The sequence below is a fragment of the Sorex araneus genome, chromosome X, assembly GCF_027595985.1.
Source record: "Sorex araneus isolate mSorAra2 chromosome X, mSorAra2.pri, whole genome shotgun sequence".
NCBI classification, from domain to species: domain Eukaryota; kingdom Metazoa; phylum Chordata; class Mammalia; order Eulipotyphla; family Soricidae; genus Sorex; species Sorex araneus.
Genome location: NC_073313.1, coordinates 117,955,282 through 117,980,071, shown reverse-complemented (window position 1 = coordinate 117,980,071; position 24,790 = coordinate 117,955,282). Strand labels below are relative to the sequence as shown.

The following is a 24,790-nucleotide window of genomic DNA, read 5'->3' as shown; positions in this document are numbered from 1 at the left end:
CCATGATATTGATGCTAAAGAAATCTTCAAGGATGAAACACAACTGACCAAGCAAGTAGAAACAAAAATAAACGGCGCTACATCAAACTAAGAAGCTTCTGGACCTCAAAAGAAAGGGTGACCAAGATACAAACACAGTCCGTAGATAGGGAAAAATTATTTATGCAATACCTGTTGAATAAAGGAAGGGTTAGTATCCAAGATATATAAGGCACTGGTAGAACTTTATAAGAAAGAAAAACTCCAACCCCAACAAAAATGGGGTGAAGAACTGAACAGAAACTTCCTCATAGAAGAAATGCAAATATCCAATAGATACAGGAAAGAATTGCTCTACATGGCTAACCATCAGGGAGATGCAAATCAAAACAACAATGAGATATCATCACACACCACAGAGACTGGCACATGTCAAAAAGAACAAGAGAAACGAGTGCTGGCTTGGATGCAGGGAGAAAGGGACTCTTCTTCATTGCTGGTGGGAATGTTGACTGGTACAGCGATTTTGGAAAACAATATGGGCATTCCTCCAAAAGCTAGAAATTGAGCCTCAATATGATCCAGCAATACTACTTCTGGGAATATACCACAGGACCCCAAAAACACACAGCAGAAATCCTATCTACACTTCTATGTTCATTGCTTCATTATTAACAATAGGGAGGATCTGGAAACAACCTGAGTGCCCGAGAGCAGATATCTGGTTAAAGAAACTATGATAATCTACACAATGGAATACTATGCAGCTGTTATGGAAATGAGGTTATGAAATTTGCTTATAAATGGATGGATATGGAGAGTATCACGCTGAATGAAATGAGTCAGGAGGAGAGGGACAGACATAGAAAGATTGCACTCTTTTGTGGGATATATATATATATATATATATATATATATACACACACACTGGTGCCTGCTCAAACAAATCAATGAGCAACGGGATGACAGTGACAGTGACAGTGAATATGAGACTAATACCCAAGAACAGTAGAAACAAGGGCCAGGAGGATTGGTTCATGGTTGCAAGTCTGACTCATGTGTTGAGAGAGAAGTTAGTTGTGATAGAGATGGGATCACTATAACAAAGATAGCTGGAAATGATCACTCTGGATAAGAAAATAAGAACTGTGTGCTGAAAATAGGTAAATGAACAAACATAATAACCTCTCAGTATCTGTATTACAAACCATAATACCCAAAAGGAGAAGAGAGAAAGAGAGAGAGAGAGAGAGAGAAGATGCTTCCATTGAGACAAGCTTGGGGGAAGGTGACAGAACGGAAACTGAGGACATTAGGGGTGGGAAATGTACACTGGTAGTGAGTTGGGTGTTGGAACTCTGACTGAAATCCAATCATGAACAGCTTTGTAACTCTGTATCTCATGGTGATTCAATAAAAATAAATAAATACAATTAAAATAAATAAATCTACAATTTAAAAAAAATGGCCAAAGGGGCTGGAGACACTATTCAAGGAACTGAAGAGCATTCTTTGTATTGGAAGGCCTGTGTTGAAGGCTAGAAATGCATTTCCTTCCAAGCACTACTAGGAGGGGTCCTTGAAGATGAAAGTCACCCCTCAGCACTTCTGGATGTCACCCAGAAAAACAAAACACACATAAAAAATCCCCAAATAGGCAAAAGACTTCAATAGGTATTTTTCCAAAGAAGATAAGCACATGGCCAACACAATGGAGTGCTATGCAGCAGTTAGGAAAGATGAAGTCATGAAATTTGCTTATAAGTGGATGGACATGAGACTATCATGCTAAGTGAAATGAGTCAGAAAGAGAAGGACAGACACAGAATAACTGCACTTATTTTTTAAAAATTTTATTGAATCACTGTGAGATAGTTACAAGCTTTCATGTTTGGGTTATAATCACACAATGATCAAACACCCATCCCTCCACCAGTGCACTCATTTGTGGAATATAAAATAACATAAGACTAATACCTAAGGACAGTAGAAACAAGAGCCAGGAATATTGCACCATGGTTGAAAGCCTGCCTCATGAGCTGGGGTGAAGGCAGGTGGGATAGAGAAGGGATCACTAAATCTATGATGGTTGGAGGGATTTCTCAGGATGGGAGATGTGTTCTGAAGTTAGATAAAGGACCAAAAATGATGGACTCTCATTATCTGTATTACAAACTATAATGTCCATAAGTAGAGAGAAAGTAAGAAGAAAATTATCTGCCATAGAGGCAGGGGGAGGGGTAGGATGGGGAGAGGTATACTGGGGACATTGGTGGTGGAAAACGCACACTGGTGGAGGGATGGGTATTTGATCATTGTATGACTGAAACTCAAACATGAAAGTTTTGTAACTATCACATAGTGATACAATAAGAAAAAACATATTGTGTTTTTGTGTGTAGAAGGGGAGTCAAAAGATGGAAAGGTGGCTTAAAATGTTGGCCTGGCAAATATAAGACCATAAGCTTAAAACCCAGTGCCTTTTAAGTGCACTGAGATCACCCTTATAGTTCTGCACATTGAGATTCCTGAAATAAAATGCTCAGAGTAATTGTGAGGCTAAGAGCTTAATTCCTGGTACCATAGTATGTCCCAAGAATCCCCCAATGACCTCAGAATTCCCAGTAAGTAAAAGATCAAAAATGAAAGCAAAAGCACTGTAGGATAACACTGGTTTGTCTTTTCTCCCTTGCCACAGAGAGCTTAGGTTTATCGGGTTACATTGATTATAGTGCTCCCGAGTCTCTCCAATTCCTTTGCTTATCTTTCTTTGTGCTCTGCTTCTCCAACCAGTCTACCACCTCTCCCCCTAATTAGACTTCTGTTATCTTGTAAGGTAAGATCCTTCTAAGGACATTGAACTTGTATTCATAAGTGAAATATTGATTTTCTCCTTCTCTTATGTCCTTTTGCATAGTTTACTTTAAAGCAATGTCCTTTTTGTATAGACCCAGGAAGACAGTTAATATTATGCTTTTGTAACTTGGGAGTTAATTGACTCCAAATAATATTCACTCCTAGGCATCTGCTTTCTTGACTTAAGCCTCATTTGCCCTTAGTTCCTTGCACCCCAAAAGCAGGGTCCCGACGAGGGACTGGATGTATGGACCCAGGGCAAGCTGTGAGCTACCCTGGCATCGAAATGGGTCAGGCCAAAGTGCCACAATACTTAACTATAAGTTAAGAGAATGATCATGGACAAATTCTGTCATGATCCAAAAAGTAACGACTGACTAGGATCCTGCTAGGGTTAGGAAAGACTAATCTGGCCTGAGCACTGTAGTCTGAGATCTATAGCCAGATGCCCCCCAGGAAAGCAATTCTATAAGCTTAATGTATCTCTTACTGTGTCCATACAATATGACTAATCTATGAATGTTTATATGTTTGTTGGACTAAGGAAAGGGGAAACACACCCATAGATGGAATTCCACTCTTGGGTGGGTCATCCTGCTGAATGAGAATTTGTCCTAGAAGAAGCATGCCCTAAGGGAAGGACTTTACCTCTGTTGATTGTATACCACACCTACATGTAATTATTACCCAAACCCCTGATGCTTTGGGATATACTAAGGCTGTTAAGAGGGGGCAGGGGGAGGCAGAAGCAGGAAGAAGTATGAAGGAGCAGGATCCAAGAGGAGGATGAGGGGAACTGAGGAAGGGGGATCGGGACGAGGAAAAGAATGGAGATGAGAATGGAATAAACTGAAACTGACACCAACCAGCCTGGCCCTTGTTCCCTCCTTCATCTGCCCAATGCCATCAGCCTCCATGGAGTGGGGGAAACGGCACAAGACAACCGAATGCAGGTGGCGAGAGAGAGCTGCCAAGCCTTTAGTATTTTATTTTTTTAATACACAAGCACAATGTGATTCAATTTCAAATCTCTTGGCTGGCTGAATTTAGTAAAAAACTGAAGGTATAGGAACATGGGTTAGTGGCATATTGCCTGCCTCGCATGTGTAAGGCCCTGGATTCCATACTCTGCCTCACAAATAAGCAAAGAAAATTGTTGGCCATGATACGGAATGTGTCTCTACTGCTCTGTATTGACAGTCAGAAGGAAAACCTACTAATGATGCAAAAATGCTAAAAGTATAATTGCCACAAATCTCAGCAATATTCCAAAGATAAATGAAAACACGTTATTTCCCCCAAATCAGACGGTAACAGCACTATTCATATCAGCCCAAAGATAGAAACAACCTGAATGTCTATCAACGGATAAATGGATGAAACAACCTGTAGCATAACCATTTAGCCATAAAAATGAACATAAGTTTGGCTACTTTGCTACAACATGAACACGCCATGAAATAGTATGCAAAGTGAAAGTAAAGATTATATCTTGCATTTTTGTTTATGATATATCCCAAATAGGCAACTTCATCAAACAGAGAGCAGGTTAGTGGTTACCAGGAATTGGTGAGTGAGGTGGGAAATTATTACTTAATGGGCCTGGATGTTTTTCTGAGATGATAAAAACATATAGGAACAGAAAGGCAGCAGGTGGACAGTATCAGGGATGCTGTAAATGCCACTGTAGATTTCAAACCGGTTAACTGGATGTTATGTGAATTTCACCTCAATAAAAAAAAACAGAAAGCAGAGAAGAGCCTCTTGCACACACGTTCTCTCTTCAGTATTTCCTGGAGTCCAGTTTGAGAGAAATTTTCTTTAACTCTATGGCAAACCTGAGTTCAATCCCTGGCACCCCAAATGGTCTCCTGAGCCTGCCAGGAGTGATCCCTGAGTGTAGAGCAAGGCATAAGCTCTGAGCATAGGTGGATGTAACCCGAAAACAAACAAGCAAAAAGAAATAGTGAGTTTGGTCAATTTGGAGCAGAGGCTGAAATACTACTCAATTTCATCAACAATGCTCTATTTTTGTATAAATATATGTTATATTTAAGAATTACTTTTTTAAAAAAGAGTAAAATCAATTTGCTTTTTAAGAAAATTGCCGTGAATCCTCAATCAGCAATTAGGGGGACAGAAATAATGATACAGATTTGGAGATCCTAGTATTAAAAAATTCCTTATACTACTATTCTTTATTAGCTAACCTTTATCAACAGTGTTAGCTGGCAGACTAAACTTTAGAAACTCATGATAGGGCTATCACCAATTTCTTATTACTCTCCCTATTCTCATCTGCCACTAAGTCTAATTTTCCAATCCAATAACAAAGGATAGAAATTGCCTCTTCTGAGACAACATGGAAAGTCAACAGTAGTTTTTAGTTTAGCAAGACAGTTTTATTTATTCAAAGAAATTAAAAGTGTGGGGTGGTGAAGAGAGAGATATGTGTTCAAGAGAGAACACAGTCTTCTCTCGTCAATAGCATTTTTAACTGAAAGTGTAATAAAGACATTTCTGCCTTGTTTACCTCAGACTTGTTCCATTCCCTGAGAAGAAGTACAGAGACATAAATTTAAAAAAAGAGAGAACCGCTGGTGACCATCTAAATTTCAATTTATATTTTAGGCATTTTGTTCTTATTTTCATTTGGAAATTTTATTTATTGTTTTTTAGGGCCACATCTGGCAATGCTGAGGGGTCACTCCTGGTGATTCTCAGGGGACCATTGGGATACTGGAAATTGAACCCAGGACAGCCACATGCAAGGCAAGCTCCTTACTTGCTGTATTAAAGCTCTGGCACCTCACTTGGAAATTTTAAATAAATATAAAGTGGTGGAATTCTAATTTTGAGATTTTACAGCATGAAGAACTGTAACCTTCTAATTGTGCAAATATTTCAAAATGAAGCACTAAAAATCCTTATTCAATGACAAACTTCAAATGTTATCATTAATCTTCTGCTCTGTAGAGCACACAGAGTTATAGTAAGAATAAACTATACTATTGTTTATCCAAGACAGAAATAAAATATATCGACCAATGTATAAATAGCTAAATCAAGTACCTCAAATTCACGACGTTTCTCATAAATTGGAATGATCAACTTGGAAATCTCAGAAATAACTTCATAACGTTCTGCCTTCCATAAGCCATCCACACACTGTTCTAGCAATTCCAGCAAAATTTCCTGCATTAAGATAGAAATGTTGACAGGGGTTAGAAATAACCACAGAGATCTGAGAAAACAAAAATGAAACATTTCAAGCTAATGAAGTACAAAAAGAATGCAATAAATTTCATTAAATACACTCAAGGAATAGATTTGCACAGATATATTTTGCAAATAAAATACTTGAAGTATTTGAAATTGCAATCATTCTTAAAAATACAAAATTACTGATTGTACCAATATAAACATTTTGTCTATCACAAAATGAAGACATTAACTGTATTTGCAAGTAGTAACACAATGAATAGGAATATCTTTAAAAAGGATATATTTCCTGTCCCCAACACAGATTATCTGAATAAAAACATAACATAGTAAATCCGAGTTAGCCATTTTTTTCACTTTCATTGAAATGATATTATATACAACTACATCTTAGGTAAATCTGACAGCTTTGAACTGTTGTGTTTGTGTGTAGGTATTTTATTGAAATGATGTGAATTTGGCCAAGAACACTCCCTTCTTGACTGTTGATTAAAAAATTAATGAGTGCCAGAGTGAAAGTACAGTGGGTATGGTATTTGCCTTGCATGCGGCTGACCCAGGGTCGAGCCTTGGCATCAAATATGCCCTGAGCACCGTCAGGAGTAAGTAGTTCCCGGATGTAGAGTCAGGAGTAACTCCTGAGCATCACCCTGTGTAACCCAAAAAGCACCCACCAACTAGTGAGAATGACAGACTCATTACTCAAATCTCTCTACCTTGTCAGAACGCTGCCAGTTGCTACCAAAAGAATTATTTTAGGGGCTATAGCCATAGTACAGCATATATGGCATTTGCCTTGCATGCAGCCAATCTGAGTTCGATCCCTGGCACCACCATACAGTCCACCAAGCACCACCAGAAGTAATGCGTGGCCAGAAGGAACCCCTGAGCATTGCCAGGTATGGCCGAAAACCAAACTAAAAAATCATTTTATCAACCACCCTCTCATGTTCTCAACAATAAAAAGATAAAATCCATCATGAATTCCTCCATGATTTAGAGATGCATTCAGACTTACAGAACCATTCACTGATGAAATGGCTCTTCCAGTATGTCTTTAAGAAAATTTTGGGTTCTCCAGCCTGTTAACACTTTTTAAATATTATTCTATTTTTGGCGTTGGGGCCATTCTTAGTGATGCTCAAAGATTATTCCTAGCTCTGTTCTGAGGTATTAGTGCAGGTGGAACTAAGAGGACACTGTACTGTGCTGGGAATTCAAACCAAGGTTGGTGGCACGCAAGGCAAGCATCTTACTGCTGTACGCCCTCTCCAGCCCAGTTAGCTCTTTATTTAATGTTTCCTATCTCTATTCAGTGACAAAAACCTTAAACTCTCTACTAGAAAACTAAGGGAAGTTTTAACTTTTTCCTTTGTTATGGGCTGAACTGGTTCCCTCAAAAGACAAGTTGAAGTCCCAACTCCAAGTAACTCAGAATGGGACTTAGTGGCAAATAGGGTCACTCCAAGATATAATACTGGATGAGGCTGGCCCTTTCATTCAATACAATTGGTGTCCACATAAGAAGAAAGAAAATTCTGGAGAACATGGTGGCTATAGACCAGAGACTGAGGTAAAGCAGCTACAAGCCATGGAATACCAGGAAGAGATGGCCACCATCAGGAGCTAGAAGAGGCGAGGGCATGCCAGAGGGAGCACAGCCTCAATGGCCCCTTGATTTCAGATTCCTAGACTCTACAACTGTGAGAGAACAAACCATTCATGCCAACCAGTGCATAAATTTGCTCTAGTAAGTTGTGACAGATCTAAAAAATAAACGCAGCATCCATCCTGACTCTTCCATTACCAAGTATGTAACCAAGTTTTACTAGTTTTACATCCTAGGTTTTTCCTCAAGTCAGACTCTTCCTCTCTATTGTTATTCTCATGCAAAGGTTCAAGAGCTTTTTGAAAAAATTATTTTTAGGGAATGGAGAACAGCTGGATATATCCAGCAGTATTCAGGGGCTATTCCATACTCTACTGAGGAGTGAACCCTGGTAGCACTCAGCGGACCATAAATTGTGTTGAATATTTGAATGAGAATCTGAAGGATGCAAGGTAAACACCTTATCCCCATACTATCTATCCAGCTCAAGAGCTCTTCTTTTTATTCCCTAACTTACATTCCTGTCTCCATCGTTGGCATGCTCAAATATAACCTCAAATATAATGCCCATGAATCTGGCATAGGTTGTGACTAAAACAGAAACAAGACCCTATGTGCTCCTCTTCTTAAAATCTCACGAGGAGGCTGAGGAGATAGTTCAGTTGGTGGAGTATTTGTCTACCTTGTGCGAGGCCCTGGGACTGATCCTGGCCACCATATGATTCCTGAGCACAAGCAGATTTAGCCCTGATAGTCCCCAAGCACTGCTGGACCTGAATGCTGAACCGTTGGGCACAAACTGTCTTATAGCAGTCGACTGCCTGAAATGACTCCAGGCTTCCCAAGCACCACTGGGAGTAGCTTTTATAAAAATAAAATCCGTGACTGCTCCCCATTAATCACAGAGCAGAGGACAAGCTGTTTCACTTAGCACATAATGAAAGCTATGAGATGATCTGGCCTATGTATCTATCATGGCTCATCATGCTCAGTCCTGTATTTTATGTTTCAGTAACAATGAACTACTAGTAGTTCTCCTGAAGTACCCATACTGTTGCTTCATCTGTGCCTTTGTTTATGCTGTATCCTTTGCCCTTTAACTTTTTCACTTGGTTAACTCCTATAAAACAGTTCAGGTATCTTCCAGAATAATTCTGATCAAGAATAGTAAGACATGAGTTTATGGTATCGCAAACAGGTCAACTTGTACCTGTAGGGCAAGTGCATCAGCAGGATGATGGTGTCTTCAGGCTTCCTGACACCCCCAAATTGCCACTGTGCCTTTGACCAGACCCCAACAACTTGGGACCAAGTTTATCAAGAAATTAAACAGCCAAAAGTTATGTATGTGGGAGCCATGCCCACAAACCACCTCTGCTCAGCTATACAAGCACATTTATTGCCAGCAGGCAATTTTCCATTAATTGAAATCTGTAATTTCTGTTGAATCCAGCATTTTTCCTAGGTATTTACCCAAGAAAATTAAAGTGCGTTTGCACACATAAACACACACATATGTCCACACAACGGGAGAGCCAGTGTTGATGAGGTTGTGGATAGAAAGGAACCCTCACACACTGTTGTTAGGAATGCTGTTTGGTTTAGCCCTTATGGAAAGCAGTATGTATATTGGTCAAAAAATAGGAATAGAACCCCATACAACCCAGCAATACCACTTCTTGGCATCTATTCTCCCCAAAATACAAAATCATTAATTTGAAATGTTATATGTACACCTCTGTCCATTGCTGCATGAAGTACAATAACTACAATATGGAAACAACCCAAATGCTCAACTACAGATCAAGAAGTTACGATACACAATGCAAAACTATGCAACTCTAAGACAGGAAAAAAAATCATGTACTTTACTGCAACATGGATGGAATTAGAGGAAATCAAGCTGAGTGAAGTCAGAATGAAAGGGATATACATAGAATGCTCTCTCTCATATGTGGGACTTGAAATACACAGAAAGGTAGCAGCAAAGGGCCAAAGGCAACACAATGGGAGAACTGATCCATGCAACTGAGTTGGTGGGAGGGGGAGACTTGAAAGGGAGGGATAGTTTCTTGGGGGAGGGAGGTGGGTACAACTAAACCTTCCTCCTTTCTTCCTATTCCTGCTCCTTACCCCATGATTTTTTTCTTCCATTTTTGACTTGTGAACTCCGATATGGTACAGTGCATATGTCTCCATTCTTGCCATCTTACCCACACTCTGCTATGGTTCTCACACAGTTATGACTTCCAGATATGAATTTCCAACCCCGATCCTTTTTCAGTTCCAATTTTCCAGTGGCTAGCTGGATATTTCTATTTCCATAACCTTTAACTTCAAATTCCACAGACATCAAATGCCACAAACATCATAATTATATTCATCATTCTCCCTATGAAGTGATCTGATCCATCCATCATTTTCGGCAATACCCAAACCCCAAATACATCAAAGCTTCCTTTAAATTGAGGGGGAGGATGACTGGGACACATTCAGCGGTACGCAGGGGCTACTAACCCCAGTGTCATGCTGGAGATCAAATCCAGGTCTCCCACATACAAAGCATGAAATTCAGTCCACTGCACCATCTCCCTGACCCTCGTACCTATCTCTGACTCTTCACCTTTCATAGATCACTAAGTCTTCCTCCCTTCTTCACTCTATTCCCAGAATCTGTCACTCCCCAGTTTTACGACCTGAATGCCTCATGCATGCCTGGATTCTGGGAACAACCTGTTCTTCAGTCCGCCCTCATCAGCTTCTAGTATATTTCTCCCATTACCACCAAATGAATCTCTCCTTTTTGCCTTCACTTTGTCACTAATATGCTCAAAATATTTTGATAGCAACTTTTCTAAGGAATAAAGCCCCACTGTTCAAAGCAACTCAAAATCTGAACCCAACAATTACTCTTTTCTATGTGAAACCACTACATTCATTAGTCAAAAGGAGCTACTCAACATACCTTACACTTCCCCCAAGTTTTGCCTTTGTCCCTGCTCTTCTCCACTGTTAGAATACTTTCATAGCATACTTACTCAATAGGCTCTAATAGTACCATCTCTGTTCTATACCTCAACTTCAAGACATTGCTCACCTCTCACTCTGCAGGGAACATACTCTAGTCAGAGATGTATGTCTAGGATTAATTTATTTGTCTAGGATCTCTCTGTATCTTTTAACTTCTGTGACTCACACACTTGGAGGAAATGTCTATATTTTTAAATGCTTGTCTTGTTTTAATACCTTTTTTATTTTGTGTAGGTTTTCAGGTAGACACTAGAGATCAAGGACCAGTCCTGTCTGTTTTATTTGCTCCTATGTCGCCAAGTCCAGAGTCTTATCTGATAAGTCGATGCTCTATGAATATACATTGATCGGCAACTATAGGTATTTTATATCAAGTTCAGGGTAGAAATTTTTCATTCACCTTGGTTTTGGGGACACAATGAAGGTACCTGGGGACTATTCCCCATGTGGTGCTCAGGGAACTCTGCAATGTCAGGGGTGGAACCATGATCTTCTACTTGCAAAGCATGCTCTGTAGCCCATTGAACTATATCCCCAGCCCCAGAAATTTTCCATTTATATTTTATTTTCCTTATTTTGGAGGATTTTGGGCCACATTCAGCAACGCTTAAGGAGCTGCTCTTAGGCTCTGTGCTCAGGATCACTACCAGTGTTGATGTGACGTCAGGGATCAAACTGATAACTGCATTCAAGTTAACCCTGCACAAGACAATCCTGTACTATCTCTCTGGTTCAGAAATTTTTCATTTTCAAAAACAAATAAAAAAGTATATTCTCAGGCATCATACCAAGATATGGAAACAGCAAAAATACCCAACTACAGATGAATGGATCAAGAAGTTGTGGTAAATATACACAATGTTATACTATGCAGCTCTAAGAAATAACAAAATCATGCAATTTAGAGCAAAATGGATGGAGCTTGAGGATATCGTGCTGAGTGAAGTCAGTCATAATGAAGGAAGAGATGCAAAATGATCTCATATATACGTATATATATTTATGAGTAGTTTAATAAAATCTCTTTTTCGCTTTTTTGTGTTTTTTATTGGCAGTGGTTCACACTCTGCAGTGCTCAGGGCTTACTCCAGGCCCTTTATCTGGGGCTTATTCCTGGCAGTGCTCAGGGGATTTTATGTGGCGCCAGGAATCAAACCTGAGCCAGCCACATGCAACACAACCACCTTACCATTTGTACTTTCTCTCCAGTCCCCAATTTTTTTCAATTTTCTTATAAATAAGATGCTTTATTTAAACAATGTGGCTTTCAAAGTTGTTCATAATACAGTTATTATAGGCTTTTGCTGTTTGGATACTAACCTCATCACTAAATGACATTTTAAATCTTTTTAGAAGTAGACTCCAAATATTCACACACTGCTGGTGGGAATACAAAATGATGCAGACATTCTGCAAAATAGTTTGGAATTAAAAAAATAATATGCAATGGACATATGACTCAGCAATTATGCTTGATTATTTATCCCAGAGAAATGAAAAGCAATCTTTACATAACCTGAGAATAGACCTGAGAGATAGTACAGAGGGTAGAGTGCTTGCTTTATATGGAGCCAAACCCAATGCAATCCCTGGCATATGGCTGGCATATGGCTGTCCAATCACTGTTAGGAGAGTCACTAACAATCACTCTCTTAGCACAGAGTTGGGAGTACACCCTGAGCATCATCTGGTATAGCTGAAACCCAACCCCCAAATAAAGCAACCTGAGCATGGATTTTTGTATCAACTTTGGTCATAATACTAATAAATTGAAAAATGGGCCAGGGCTATAGTTTAGCAGTAGAACACTTGTCTTGCATGTTTGAACTTCTGGATTAGGTACCCAATATTGCAAAAAATTGAAAACCAGTAAGATATGATTCAGTAAGTAGCTCATAAAACAACTGAAGCATCCATATTACAAAATACTACTTAGCAATAAATTTAATGAAATAGTAATACACACGACACTGAAACACTTGAACAGATCTCAAGGGTATTATGCAGAGCTTGACTAAGGGCTGGAGAGACCACACAATGGGTTGGAGCACATGTACAGGAGCCCCAAGTTACATGCCCAGACAGCATGGTTCCCCAAGCACTGCCAAGAGCAAATCCTGAACACTGGGCATAGAGTATCCACTAAGCATTATTGGGTTGCTGGGTGTGGACAAAAGAAACAAAAATAAATCTTCCTCAGAGAACTGATCCCCATAATTGACTTGGTGGGGAGAATTCAAAGAAAAGGGCACTGAGGTCCTTGTGAGAGGTAGGTGGGTACACCAGTGATGGGTGTGGTGTTCGAATAATGTGCACAAGAAACCATCATTAACAGTCTTGCAAACCACAGAACCTTGATCAATTAAAAAATTCCAAAATACCAAAATATAAACAGTAGTTTAGTTTACCTCAAAGTTATATTCTATGCAATATGTTACACTTCAAGTAGCATTACAAAAATTATAAAAAGATAATGGAGAATATATTTGTGGCTACCAAGAGTTAGAAACTTAGAAGAGAGAGAGCAGGGTAAGGGTGGAAGAGGGAGATGAGTATGATTATAAAGGGGTAATTCAAGGGATCCTTGAAGTAACCGATCTATTCTACCTACCTACTGACAAACACACATGCACACACACAACAGCACAGAACACTAATGAAATGTGAATAAAGTTAGTGGACTACTCTGATGCCAAATTTCTGGTTCTGATACTGCACTCTAGTTATGTGAGATGTTACCATGAAGAGAAATGTAGATATCCCTGGATGCTGTTGAACTTTTGGGAGCATCCTCTGCTGGATCTTCAATTATTTTTTTGTCTCATATTTGATATTTGTGTCAATGTAGTAAAAATTTATTAAATTGTAAAATTTATCTTTCCTTTATAATTCCCTTTCCTTTGGAGTTTAGAATTATTAGCAGCAGAGTAAAGTGAGAGATCAGGTTACTCTGTTAAATTAAATTAATTTTATTTAGCACTAATTGATGTGAAAGTACTGAATGTACAACATAAAAGAAACAAGTTCCTTCATTCCTAAAGCTTAAAACAGTAACTGGCACAATTATCTATTCAGACCTACCATGGGAGTATAGTAAATTTGCTTGCAGAACATATTTTAAGAAGAGAGTATAGCAGTAAGATGAGTAGCATTAATGTTTGGTTGCCCAGTACATCTAAAAGTGAGGTCGACACTATAATGTAGCCTATAAAATGCAAGATAATGTATGTTTAACAAAGTGTACATACTGCAGAAATGTGGCCCAAAGACGCCAATTGAGCACATGATGTTGGTGTCAATAGATTTGCTTGATTCAAGTTGCAATACAGATAGAGAATTATCTTACACATATATTGGACCTAAAGATATACAGTAAGATAGAGACAAATGGCCAAACTAACACAATGGAAGAACATATCCACACATTTGAGTTGGTGGTGGATTTGAGAGCTGAAAGAAGGACTGATCAGAGTTTTGGTGCGAGGAGGTGGTTGCACTGGTAATGGATGGGATATTGCAATAATGTGCATACCAACCCACTAATGACACTATTGTAAATAAGATGGTTTCAATCAATAAAGTATGTTAAAACAAAAGAGGCACTATTTGCAAAATGCAATGGAGTGAGGTACCTAAAATGAGGTATGCCAGTATAAAAATGTAGCTGTACCTTGTTTCTTGTGCTTTGCTTTATAGTACTTCCCAGAGTGACCCCCAAATACAGAACTGGGAGTCGGCCCTAAAAACTTCTGGGTGTGCCCTTCTCCACAAAAATTAAGGATGAGGAAGGTCTGCAGAAATAGAGATGGACTCTTCTTGAGAAGCTGGGGTGGAGATTGGGGTACTGGCAGGGGAGCCTGTTATCAAGGATGTGCCTTTACTGCTAGGGGGTGGATATCTCAGTCTGGCCTCTGGGGAAGTGAGTTCTGAGGAATGGGGATATTTTATCAGTGAGATTTCAGGGTGGGGATGTAGGAGATCCAGCAAAGGCAGCTTGATTTCCCTATTGCCTTGTCTGCTTTTCTGTTCATTAAAATTGCTTCTGAGAGAATGGGGTGTGGAGGGTTATGTCCAGGTCTCTCAAACCTTTAACATAGCCATGGTGTTTTAGCCACAGAATGTCCATCTTGCCTGATGCCTTGCTAAAACATAGGTCAGAGGTATTCAAACATAGCTGTCGCACAAATGGGAAAGCAAACATCACCGTGAAGTTTGAATAAAAATGTCCCAAATTACACAGGATTTTTTCACATTTACTTTCTTCCCCTGTTCGAAAGAGTACTTGTGGGAGCACAGTAGGTAACACCAGACCCCACTGAGACTGTGTGTTTCATTCTGGGAGGGATTTGTTTTCTGACAAAAATCATTCTCATTTGACATTTTGTAGTTTTACTTGCCCATTTGTGAGTCCTATTTTTTCTCCTTTCCTTAAAGTTCTCCATTAGCTTTCTGTGGCTCCTTCTGAGGTAAAGCTCAAATGTCTCAGGATGACAAAGCCCTTAAGGATCAGGTTCCTGTCAGTATCTTTAGTCTCAGTCTCCCTCTCCCCCCACATCTTTCTCTTTTTAAAAGATATATTTATTTTTAAGGGGCTGGAGCAATAGCACAGCGGGTAAGGCATTTGCCTTACACACAGCTGACCTGGGTTCGGTTCCTCTGTCCCTCTCGGAGAGCCCGGCGAGCTACCGAGAGTATGTCACCCACATGGCAGAGCCTGGCAAGTTATCTGTGGCATATTCGATATGCCCAAAACAGTAACAAGTCTCACAATGGAGACGTTACTGGTGCCAGCTTGAGCAAATCCATGAGCAATGAGATGACAGTGACAGTGATATATATATATATACATATATATGTATATATATGTATATACACACATATGTAGATATGTATATATACATCTATGGAACAAACTTAAAGACACAAAGCAAGGTAGCAACAACAAAGGGCCAAAGGCAACATAATGGGAGAACTGGTCCACAAAATTGAGTCTGGGAAAAATGAGAGAGAGGGGTGTTGGAGTACTTGAGAGAGAGAAGGAGGTGAGTATGTTGTTGAAATTACATGCAAGAGAAACCATTATTGATAGTAAACCACAGCATTTCAATCATTAAAAAACTGAGTATATTCTGCTGTGGCCAGGGAAATACATCAAGGGAGTGGAACACAGGTCCCAAGTACAATATCTAGTATCACATGACCCCTGAGCACTGCTGGGTGTGATCCTGGTGGTCCCCGGTACTGAATGCCCTAAGCAGCACCACATTACTGGGCCAGTGCACTGAACCGTCAGGTCTGCACTGTTAGGCTGAGTATCCACTGGCAGTGGTCCTGGATCGCCTATACCATTAAGGAAAACCTCTCTCCGCCTTCCAAGCATACATGATTATGTCGCTAACTATCATGGATTTACTTCTACTTGAAGGGAGTCTCCCAAGTAGTGTTGGGAGCCACTAATGCTATACACAGCAATGCTTAAGTGACCATGTGATGTCAGGGACCAAACCCAGGGCAACATGCACATCAGGCACATGTTCCAGTCCTTGAATTAACTCCCTGTATCCTTAACTATTGCATTTTAAGAGTGGTTTTTCTAAAGTATCAGTGATTTTTCCCAACCCTGCTGTTATAAGTACAGTAATCTGAAGAAGATAAATGCTGCATTTCTAAAACCAGAGGATATGAACAGTTCAGAGACAGGCCTGCATCTATGGCACACCTCTTACCTGAACTGTTTTAATGCTTATCACATTTCAAATTAAGTAAGCCACAGTAATTTTAATCAAAATAAATTTTAAGAAGTTAAAATCATACAACAACACAGGCCCTGAGATCTTACTTCACTATAGTGGACATCCATCATTCCAGCATCTTCTTTCATTGCTCCTTCTTCATCGATATTGGGTGTAATTTTCTTGAAGGCTGAACATCCATTGGGAAATAATTCTGCGTAAATAAAAAGTATGAGATCTCTTTAAAAAGTGTTTTGTAAATAACACTGTAGGTATTGGTTACTTTTAAAATACAGACCAAAGCACTTCCAGTTACAAGAAGAACATTTTAAGGGACTTGGGGCTGGCTCAGCAGCCAAGCACTTGCCTTTTCAAGCATGAGGCCATGAGATAAATCCCTAGTGCCACCCACATACATAAAACACAGTGTCAACAGCTCTACCATTTGGGATTCCAGGTACCCTAAACAGTGTGCAACCTCCATAGGGTGTGTGTAAACTCTGCCTCTATCAGTTATAACACTGGCACCCTTGGTAAGCACTACATGTGTAAATTTTCACCCTCAAATATTTTGGAAAAGGGACCAAGAAATGTGAAGTGGAGCAAGGAAAGCCTCTTTAGCAAATGGTACTGGCAAAACTGGACAGCTACATGCAAAAAAATGGGCTCAGACCTCTACATAAGACCATGCACAAAAGTCAGGTCAAAATGGGTTAAAGACCTCAACAGCAGACCAGAGTCCATCAGGTACATTGAAGACATGGTGGGAAAAACCCTCCATGGCATTGAAGCTAAAGGTATCTTTAAAGAGGACACTCCACTGGCCAAGCAAGTCTAAACAGAGATAAACAGATGGGACTACCTTAAACTGAGAAGCTTCTGCACCTCAAAAGACACAATGAACAGAATTCAAAGACAATCTACAGAATGGGAAAGGATATTCACCCAATACCCATCTGATAAGGAATTTATATTAAGGATTTATATGGCACTGGTTGAACTCTACAAAAAGAAAACATCAAACCCCTTCAAAAAATGGGGTGATGAAATGAACAGAAACTTTCCTAAAGAAAAAATCCAAATGGCCAAAAGACACATGTAAAAATGCTCTTCATCACTAATAATTAGGGAGATGCAGATCAAAACAACAATGAGATACCATCTCACACTACAGAGACTGGCCCACATTCACAAGAACAAAAGCAACCGGTGTTGGCGTGGATGTGGGGAGAAGGGGACTCTTCTTCACTGCTGGTGAGAATGCCAACTGGTTCAGCCCTTTTGGAAAACAATATGGATGATTCTCAAAAAATTAGAAATTGAGTTCCCATTTGATGCAGCCATCCACTCCTGGGAAAATATCCCACAGATGCAAAAAAGTATAGTAGAAATGATATCTGCACTTGTATGTTCATTGGAGCACTGTTTACAATAGCCAGAATCTGGAAAAAACCCGAGTGCCCAAGAACAGAGGACTGGCTAAAGAAACTTTGGTACATCTACACAATGGAGTACTATGCAGCTGTTAGAAAAGATAAAACCACAAAATTTGCATATAGGTAGATCAACATGGAAAGTGTCATGTTAAGTGAAATGAGTCAGAAAGAGAGGGACATACATAGAAAGATTGCACTCATTTGTGGAATATAAAGTTACAGAATGGGAGACTAACATCCAAGAATAGTAGAGATAAGTACCAGGAGGATTACTCCACAGCTTAGAAGCCGGCCTCACATACTGGGGGAAAAGGCAGTTCAGTTAGAGAAGGGATCACCAAGTATTCATATAAAAAATTATATGTATATATACATACATATATATATATATATAAAGAAGGGATCACCAAGTATAGGGTGCTAGGAGCATCCACTCAGGATGGGAGATGCATGTTGAAAGTATATTATAGACTGAACATTATGGCCACTTAATACCTCTATTGCAAACCACAACACCCAAAAGGAGAGAGAGAGCAAAAGGGAATTTCCTGCCACAGAAGCAGGGTGGGGTTAGGGGGATGGGGTGGGGGTGGTGGGAGGGATGCTGGGACCACTGGTGGTGGAAAATGGGCACTGGTGTGGAGGGATGGGTACTCGACCATTGTATGACTGAAATGCAAGCACGGAAGTTTGTAAGTCTGTAAATGTACCTCACGGTGATTCGCTAATTAAAAAAATAAAATAAATAAGTGAAAAATTAAAAAATAAAGATGTGTAAATTCTATAGCCAGGAATGCAAACCCTGGTGAGTACCTGGTAAGCACCACAATCATGCCCTGGTAAGCACTACCATCAGAATGCTCATGAGCACCACAGCTAAAGGAGTTCCACCGACAGTGATCATATGCATGACACTTAATGATCACCGCAGCCAAGTTTGTGCAGAACCCCTGGTCATGGCAATACTGACAAGGGAAATGGAAGGGAGCAAAAAAGACAATTTGATCAATTAGCTATAATCAACTACACATTCGATCAGTCTTTTACTCTCAAACTGAGCTTGGGTAATTTACAAATAAATATTATTTTATTTACAAGTAATATTTAAAAATATTAAAAATAAGACTCCTTCAGAGGCTGGAAGGATAGTACAGTGGGGAGAGCATTTGCGTTGCACACAGCTGACCCAGGTTCAACCCCGAACACCTCATATGGTCCCCTGAGTCAAGAGTGGTCCCTCAGCACAGAGCCAGGAGTACGTGCTGAGTACTCTTGGGGTGTTCCAAAACAAAAACCCCAAAGACTCATTCATACCAGGCACCATATTCCATGGTTATTTGATGTTTTTTGACTGTGGAGTAAAAACGTCAGTAAGTGGTGATCCTTTGTATGTTTGGTTTGTCACGTAAACACAAGGGCCGTTATGATTTTATGAACCACCCCCAGTTCCTCATTTCACTGGACACTAGGGAAAGGAGGCGGGCTCTTGGAAGGTGTGGACTAGCCTAGCGTTTTCAGGAGGGGCAGGAAACAAAACAATTGCCAGGGACAAAGCCTCCACGGGGGAAACGAAAGGAGGCACTGGAAGAGCTGGAGCTCTCGCAGTCCGGCCCAGCCACTTCTATCCTTCCCTGGGTGATGTGAGATAAACTGAGCTTTCTACAACTGAAATGCTCCCTCCTCTGTAAAATAGCAGCTAATTCGAGTCATTTTTTTAAGAATGAAGTAAACTTAAAGTATTTAGAATAAGCAGAACCGGCACCTACATGATGCTGTTAATCAAGTATTACCAAAGAAACTTACCAAAGAATAAACTAGCATTCCCAAGACAGAGAACACTAATTGCTACCAGCTGGTACAGTGGCTATAGCTGGACCCCTGGGAAGCAGAGAGCCAGCACAAGCTGAGAACAGCTGCTGGAGAATTTTAGAACAAATCGTTAAGCAAGAGACTAGGTACAGAAGGTCACAAAGTGGCATGACAGAACGGGGTGGGGGTGGGGGAAGCAGAGCCAAACACTACTGCCAGGGTCACCTTGACCTGCATCAAAGCAGCTAATCATTTTTGACTGAAGACAAACTGAGCCTCTGAATCACAGAATCCACTAGGCATTGAAAAGCGGTGGCCACGAACAAATAGCTGTTGCAATAGCTTCTGTTCTGTAACCTCTCTAATAATGGCATTTAGAAACAACCTACTCACAATGAAACATCTGCTGGCAAGCTTCCTGGAATTAGAAATTGGGGAAGGAAGGTTTGAGAGTCAGGCCTCATGTGGAGATTTCTCAGAATTCTGTTAAGAGGAAAAGGTCACGCATCATGGATTAATTAGATTTGCCCATTCTTGTCGAAATGAAAGCTCAACAGACAAAAAAAAATATTCTGTGACAAGATGCTTGAGAGAGTATGTATTATAGAGGAAGCACTGCACTGTGGTGATGTAGCGATGGCAGTCTGGTGAGAAAACAGAGGGTGGGGTTTTACTTGGGGGATTTCTCCTTTGTTCTGGTTTTGGGGCCACACCCAGCAATGTTCAGTGTTACTCCTGGCTCTGCATTCAGGAGTTACTTTTTTTTTCTTTTAAATCACCATGAGATACAAAGTTACAAAACTGTTCATGGATGGGTTTCAGTCATACAGTATTCCAACACTCAACCCTCTGCCAGTGTACATTTCCCAGTACCAGTGTCCCATTTCCCTCTCTCCAGACTGTCTCTATGGCAGGCACTTTGCTTCTCTCTTTCTCTTTCCTCTCTCTCTTTCTCTCCTCTCTCTTCTCACCCCCACCCCCCATCTCTGTCTCTGTCTCTCTCCTCCCTTTAGGGCATTATAGTTTACCAAACAGATACTGAGAGGTTATCTATTTTCAGCACTCAGTTCTTATTTCCTAATTCGGTGTGATCATTTCCAACTATCTTTGTCATAGTGGTCCCTTCTCTATCCCAACTGCCTCCTCCCCCAGCACTTGAGGTAGGCTTTCGGGAATCACTGTTGGTGGGTTTGGGAGATCATATGGTGAGACCATATGGTGTGTTGGAGATCAAACTTGGGTCATCCATGTGCAAGGCAAATGCCTTACCGCTCGGTACTGTCTCTCTGTCTCTCTGGCTGAGGGGCCGGGTGCTCACTCTTTTTAATTGCGGCAACAATGGTTTACAAGAGTAGAAGTGTTTACATTTTAGGCATACAATGTAGCCACACCACACCCACCAACAAGACTGGGTTCATCTGAAGCACTTTTGTTTTCAAGAAGGGGAGAAACACAGAAAGCGGTGTCAGAGGCTTTTCTTAACACCTTAGTCATGCCCACAGTGGTTCACACTTGGGTGTGACTTCAATGACAAGTTACAGTGCCAGTGTCACATGTTAAGAATACAGGAGAACTGGCCAAGCAAGTGAAAACATAGATAAATAAATGGGACTACCTTAAACTAATAATATTCTGCACCTCAAAATATACAGTGACCAAAGTACAAAGACAGTCTACAGAATGGGAAAGGATATTTACTCAATACCCACCCGATAAAGGGTTGATATCAAGGATATACAAGGCACTGGTTGAACTCTAGAAGAAGAAAACTGCCGAACCGATCAAAAAATGGGGTGATGAAATGAACAGAAACTTCCCCAAAGAAGAAATCCGAATGGCTAAGAGGCACATGAGGAAATGCTCGAAATCACTAATTATCAGGGAGATGCAGATCAAAACAATAATGAGGTACCATCTCACACCTCAGAGACTGGCCCACATCCAAAAAACCAAAAGCAACCAGTGTTGGCGCGGATGTGGGGAGTAAGGGACTCTTCTTAACTGCTGGTGGGAATGCCGACTTGTTCAGCCCTTTTGGAAAACAATATGGACGATTCTCAAAAAATTAGAAATTGAGCTCCCAATTGACCCAGCAATACCACTCCTGGGAATATATCCCGGAGAGGCAAAAAGGTATAGTAGAAATGACATTTGCATCTCTATGTTCATTGCAGCACTGTTTACAATGGCCACAATCTGGAAAAAACTGGAGTGCCCAAAAACAGATGACTGGTTAAAGAAACTTTGGTACATTTACACAATGAAATACTATGCAGCTGTTAGAAAAGATGAAGTCATGAGATTTGCATATAAGTGATTCAATATGGAAACTATCATGTTGAGTGAAATGAGTCAGAAAGAAAGAGACAGACATAAAAAAGATTGCACTCATATGTGGAATATAATGTAGCAGAGAGGTATGAGCTAGCAATGATGCAACTTCTGGCAGAAATTTATCTGGACTTAGTTACTAAAATACAGAAATCCAAAACCTCGTGGCCGCTAGTGTGGCCACACAACCTCATATCTCTTCATTCTCAGCGATGGTAAACAAATTATCAAATGCTTCCTTTCCAGCAGGTCTGACTTTGGGAGGGAAACTTCAGACAATAATAGTGAGTTTTTTGTTGAAATATTGAATGTAATCAAAGTAAAGAGAAAGTAAAGTGAAAATTATCAGCTACACGGGTGGGGTGGGGGGCTAGGGGTGGGGGGGTGGGGGGGAGGTTTACTGTGGTTTTTGGTGGTGGAATATGTGCACTGGTGAGTTTGAGCATTGTGTAACTGAGACATAAGCCTGAAAGCTTTGTAACTTTCCACATGGTGATTCAATAAAAAATAAAGTAAAAAATAAAAAAAAATTTAAAAATTTAAAAAATAATTTTTTAAAAAAAAAGGAATACAGGAGAGGGGCTGGAGCGATAGCACAGTGGGCAGGACATTTGCCTTGCTCGTGGACGACCTGGGTTGGATTCTCAGCATCCCATATGGTCCCTCGAGCACTGCCAGGAGTAATTCCTGAGTGCAAAGCCAGGAGTAACCCCTTAGCATCATTGGGTGTGACCCAAAAAGCAAACAAAGTAAAATAAAATAAATAAAAATCGTGATCTTTTTTTTAAAAAAAGGATACAGGAGAGGCAAAAATGAAAATGAGATTTACTTTAATCCTGTGGGCCCAGACCACTTTTGTTTCAAACAATTAATCAATAAGAGACACTGTTTACGGGGCCTTTCACCTTTCACTTCTGACAATATGAAGGCCTAAAATGGTCTGACAGACCTCTAGAAAAGTTCTATTCAGAGTGTTGCACCACATAATAAAGAAGTGGCAGCAAAATGTAAACCAATGCATTATTTCCTTCTTCAACAAAGCCTTTCTTTTTTTCCTTGGCGTTTGGGTCACATCCGGCAGTGACTTAAGTCCTGGCTCTGCAATAAGCTTATTGAACTTCCTTGAAACAGCCATTTCAGGGGCCAGGGAGATGCACATGTTTTGCATATAGGAGCACTGGGTTTGATCTCCAGCATGGACCTCTGAGCACCAAGCTGGGAGTACTTTCTACACCCCTCACCAGTTCTTTAGAATTATTAGATACTCTCAATATTTCCATGTCTATAAGGTTGACTACTAGAAGGTAACTGATCTGTTGGTGGTGTCATGTTACTTCCTTTCCCCCTGTTCTGACGGTGTGGAACTGCTGTTCTTGCATTTAGAGCAGGAGCCACCTATCACCATATTTACTGACTGATATTTAAGAAATATCTCACATGACTCTGAGAGGGATTCTGAAGCCTGAGTGGTTGCATGCAGGCAAGCACCCTACCCGTTGTACTATGGCTTTGCTCCCAACAAAGTATTTCTATGAATATTAAAGTTGGCTGGATGAAAGCTCATGTTCAGTGGCAGAGACTGATTTACACTCAAGATGACACTACTTATCTCATGGGCCAGTAACCAAGAGTTCTTAGACCTGGAACCAGTCCATGGGACACTTTTGTAGTATTCCAGTCCGAGAACTTCTTACAGTTTAGGAAAAAATGTTTCAGGAAATCACTTCTAAGATGTAAAGAGCTAGCTCTAAGCAAGAGCCCCATCCCCAAACTGGGCTGAAGAAATGAAGACAGAGTCCTTACAGAGAAGAGGGACAATTTTGACGTCTTCAGACAGCTAGGTCCATGACAGGGTAGGTAGTTGGTGACTCCTATCTGCTCCAAAGCGATGATTCTTTCTAAAGTGATTCCCAATTCTAGGGGGTTTCTAGAATCCCATGATTTAGGGGAGACAAAGAAAGGCATACTCCTATGTCTGATATCAGATGAGGTGAAAACATCTTGGAAGAAAGTCTTCTGGTATGTATCTTATGAAAAGAATGACAATCATATTTAATTGCAAAAATAAACAGGTCAAACTCAACTTTTGGAGGGTGTGGTCTACATCATCTTGCATCAAGACCACTACTCCAGCCTTTTAGATTCAGGGTCCACTATGCTTGCTGAGTCATCCTGATTCCTATGACCAAGAACTCTCAACTTGGAAGAGATTATACAACCCTGGTTACTTAAGTTCTCAATACCCACCAAACTACAACAAGATACGAGGACCCCTTTTGTTAGTTAGGGTCTTTAGAAAATTCTTGGGGAAAATTCTGATTCTTCCTCGTCCTGGAATAATTTTCAGACAAAAGACAATTTCCAAATCTATTAGTGTATGTATTGCAATAGAACATGGGATGTAGATGAGGGGTCTCACACAGCCCTAAGTAGTCATGTAGATGGTGTGCTGGAGAGCATTGATATCAATATTTCTGGTACGGGCCTTGATTCCAGGCCTTGCCCTTCAGTGTTGTAGCTTCTGTACTACTGACTGCTGTCCTAGAGAAAGCAAGAATCAAACTATCCGAGTAGATGCTACAACCTGGAGCACAAATGAGCTCATACAAAGAGGGGGCTGAGATTTGGAGGGCAAAGAAGCAATGCAACCCTTGGCAATACTTTAAAAATTAAAAAAAAATTTTTTAAATAAAAAAATGTTAAATTTTATTTTATTTTTGCTTTTTGGGTCACACCCAGCGGTGCTCAGGGGTTACTCCTGGCTCTGCACTCAGGAATTACTCCTG

General features: G+C 40.3%; 1 protein-coding gene across 2 annotated transcripts in view; it reads right to left on the bottom strand.

Moving 5' to 3' along the window:
• DOCK11 (dedicator of cytokinesis 11) overlaps positions 1-24,790 on the bottom strand; it is a 265,037-nt gene that overhangs the window by 23,317 nt on the left and 216,930 nt on the right. For both annotated transcript variants that reach the window (XM_055120824.1, XM_055120825.1), the window contains 2 exons: positions 16,536-16,642; positions 5,908-6,030 (listed from right to left, as the gene is read on the bottom strand). In XM_055120824.1, coding sequence (XP_054976799.1) covers positions 5,908-6,030; positions 16,536-16,642 — 230 coding nt within the window. The remainder of the gene's footprint in view (positions 1-5,907; positions 6,031-16,535; positions 16,643-24,790) is intronic.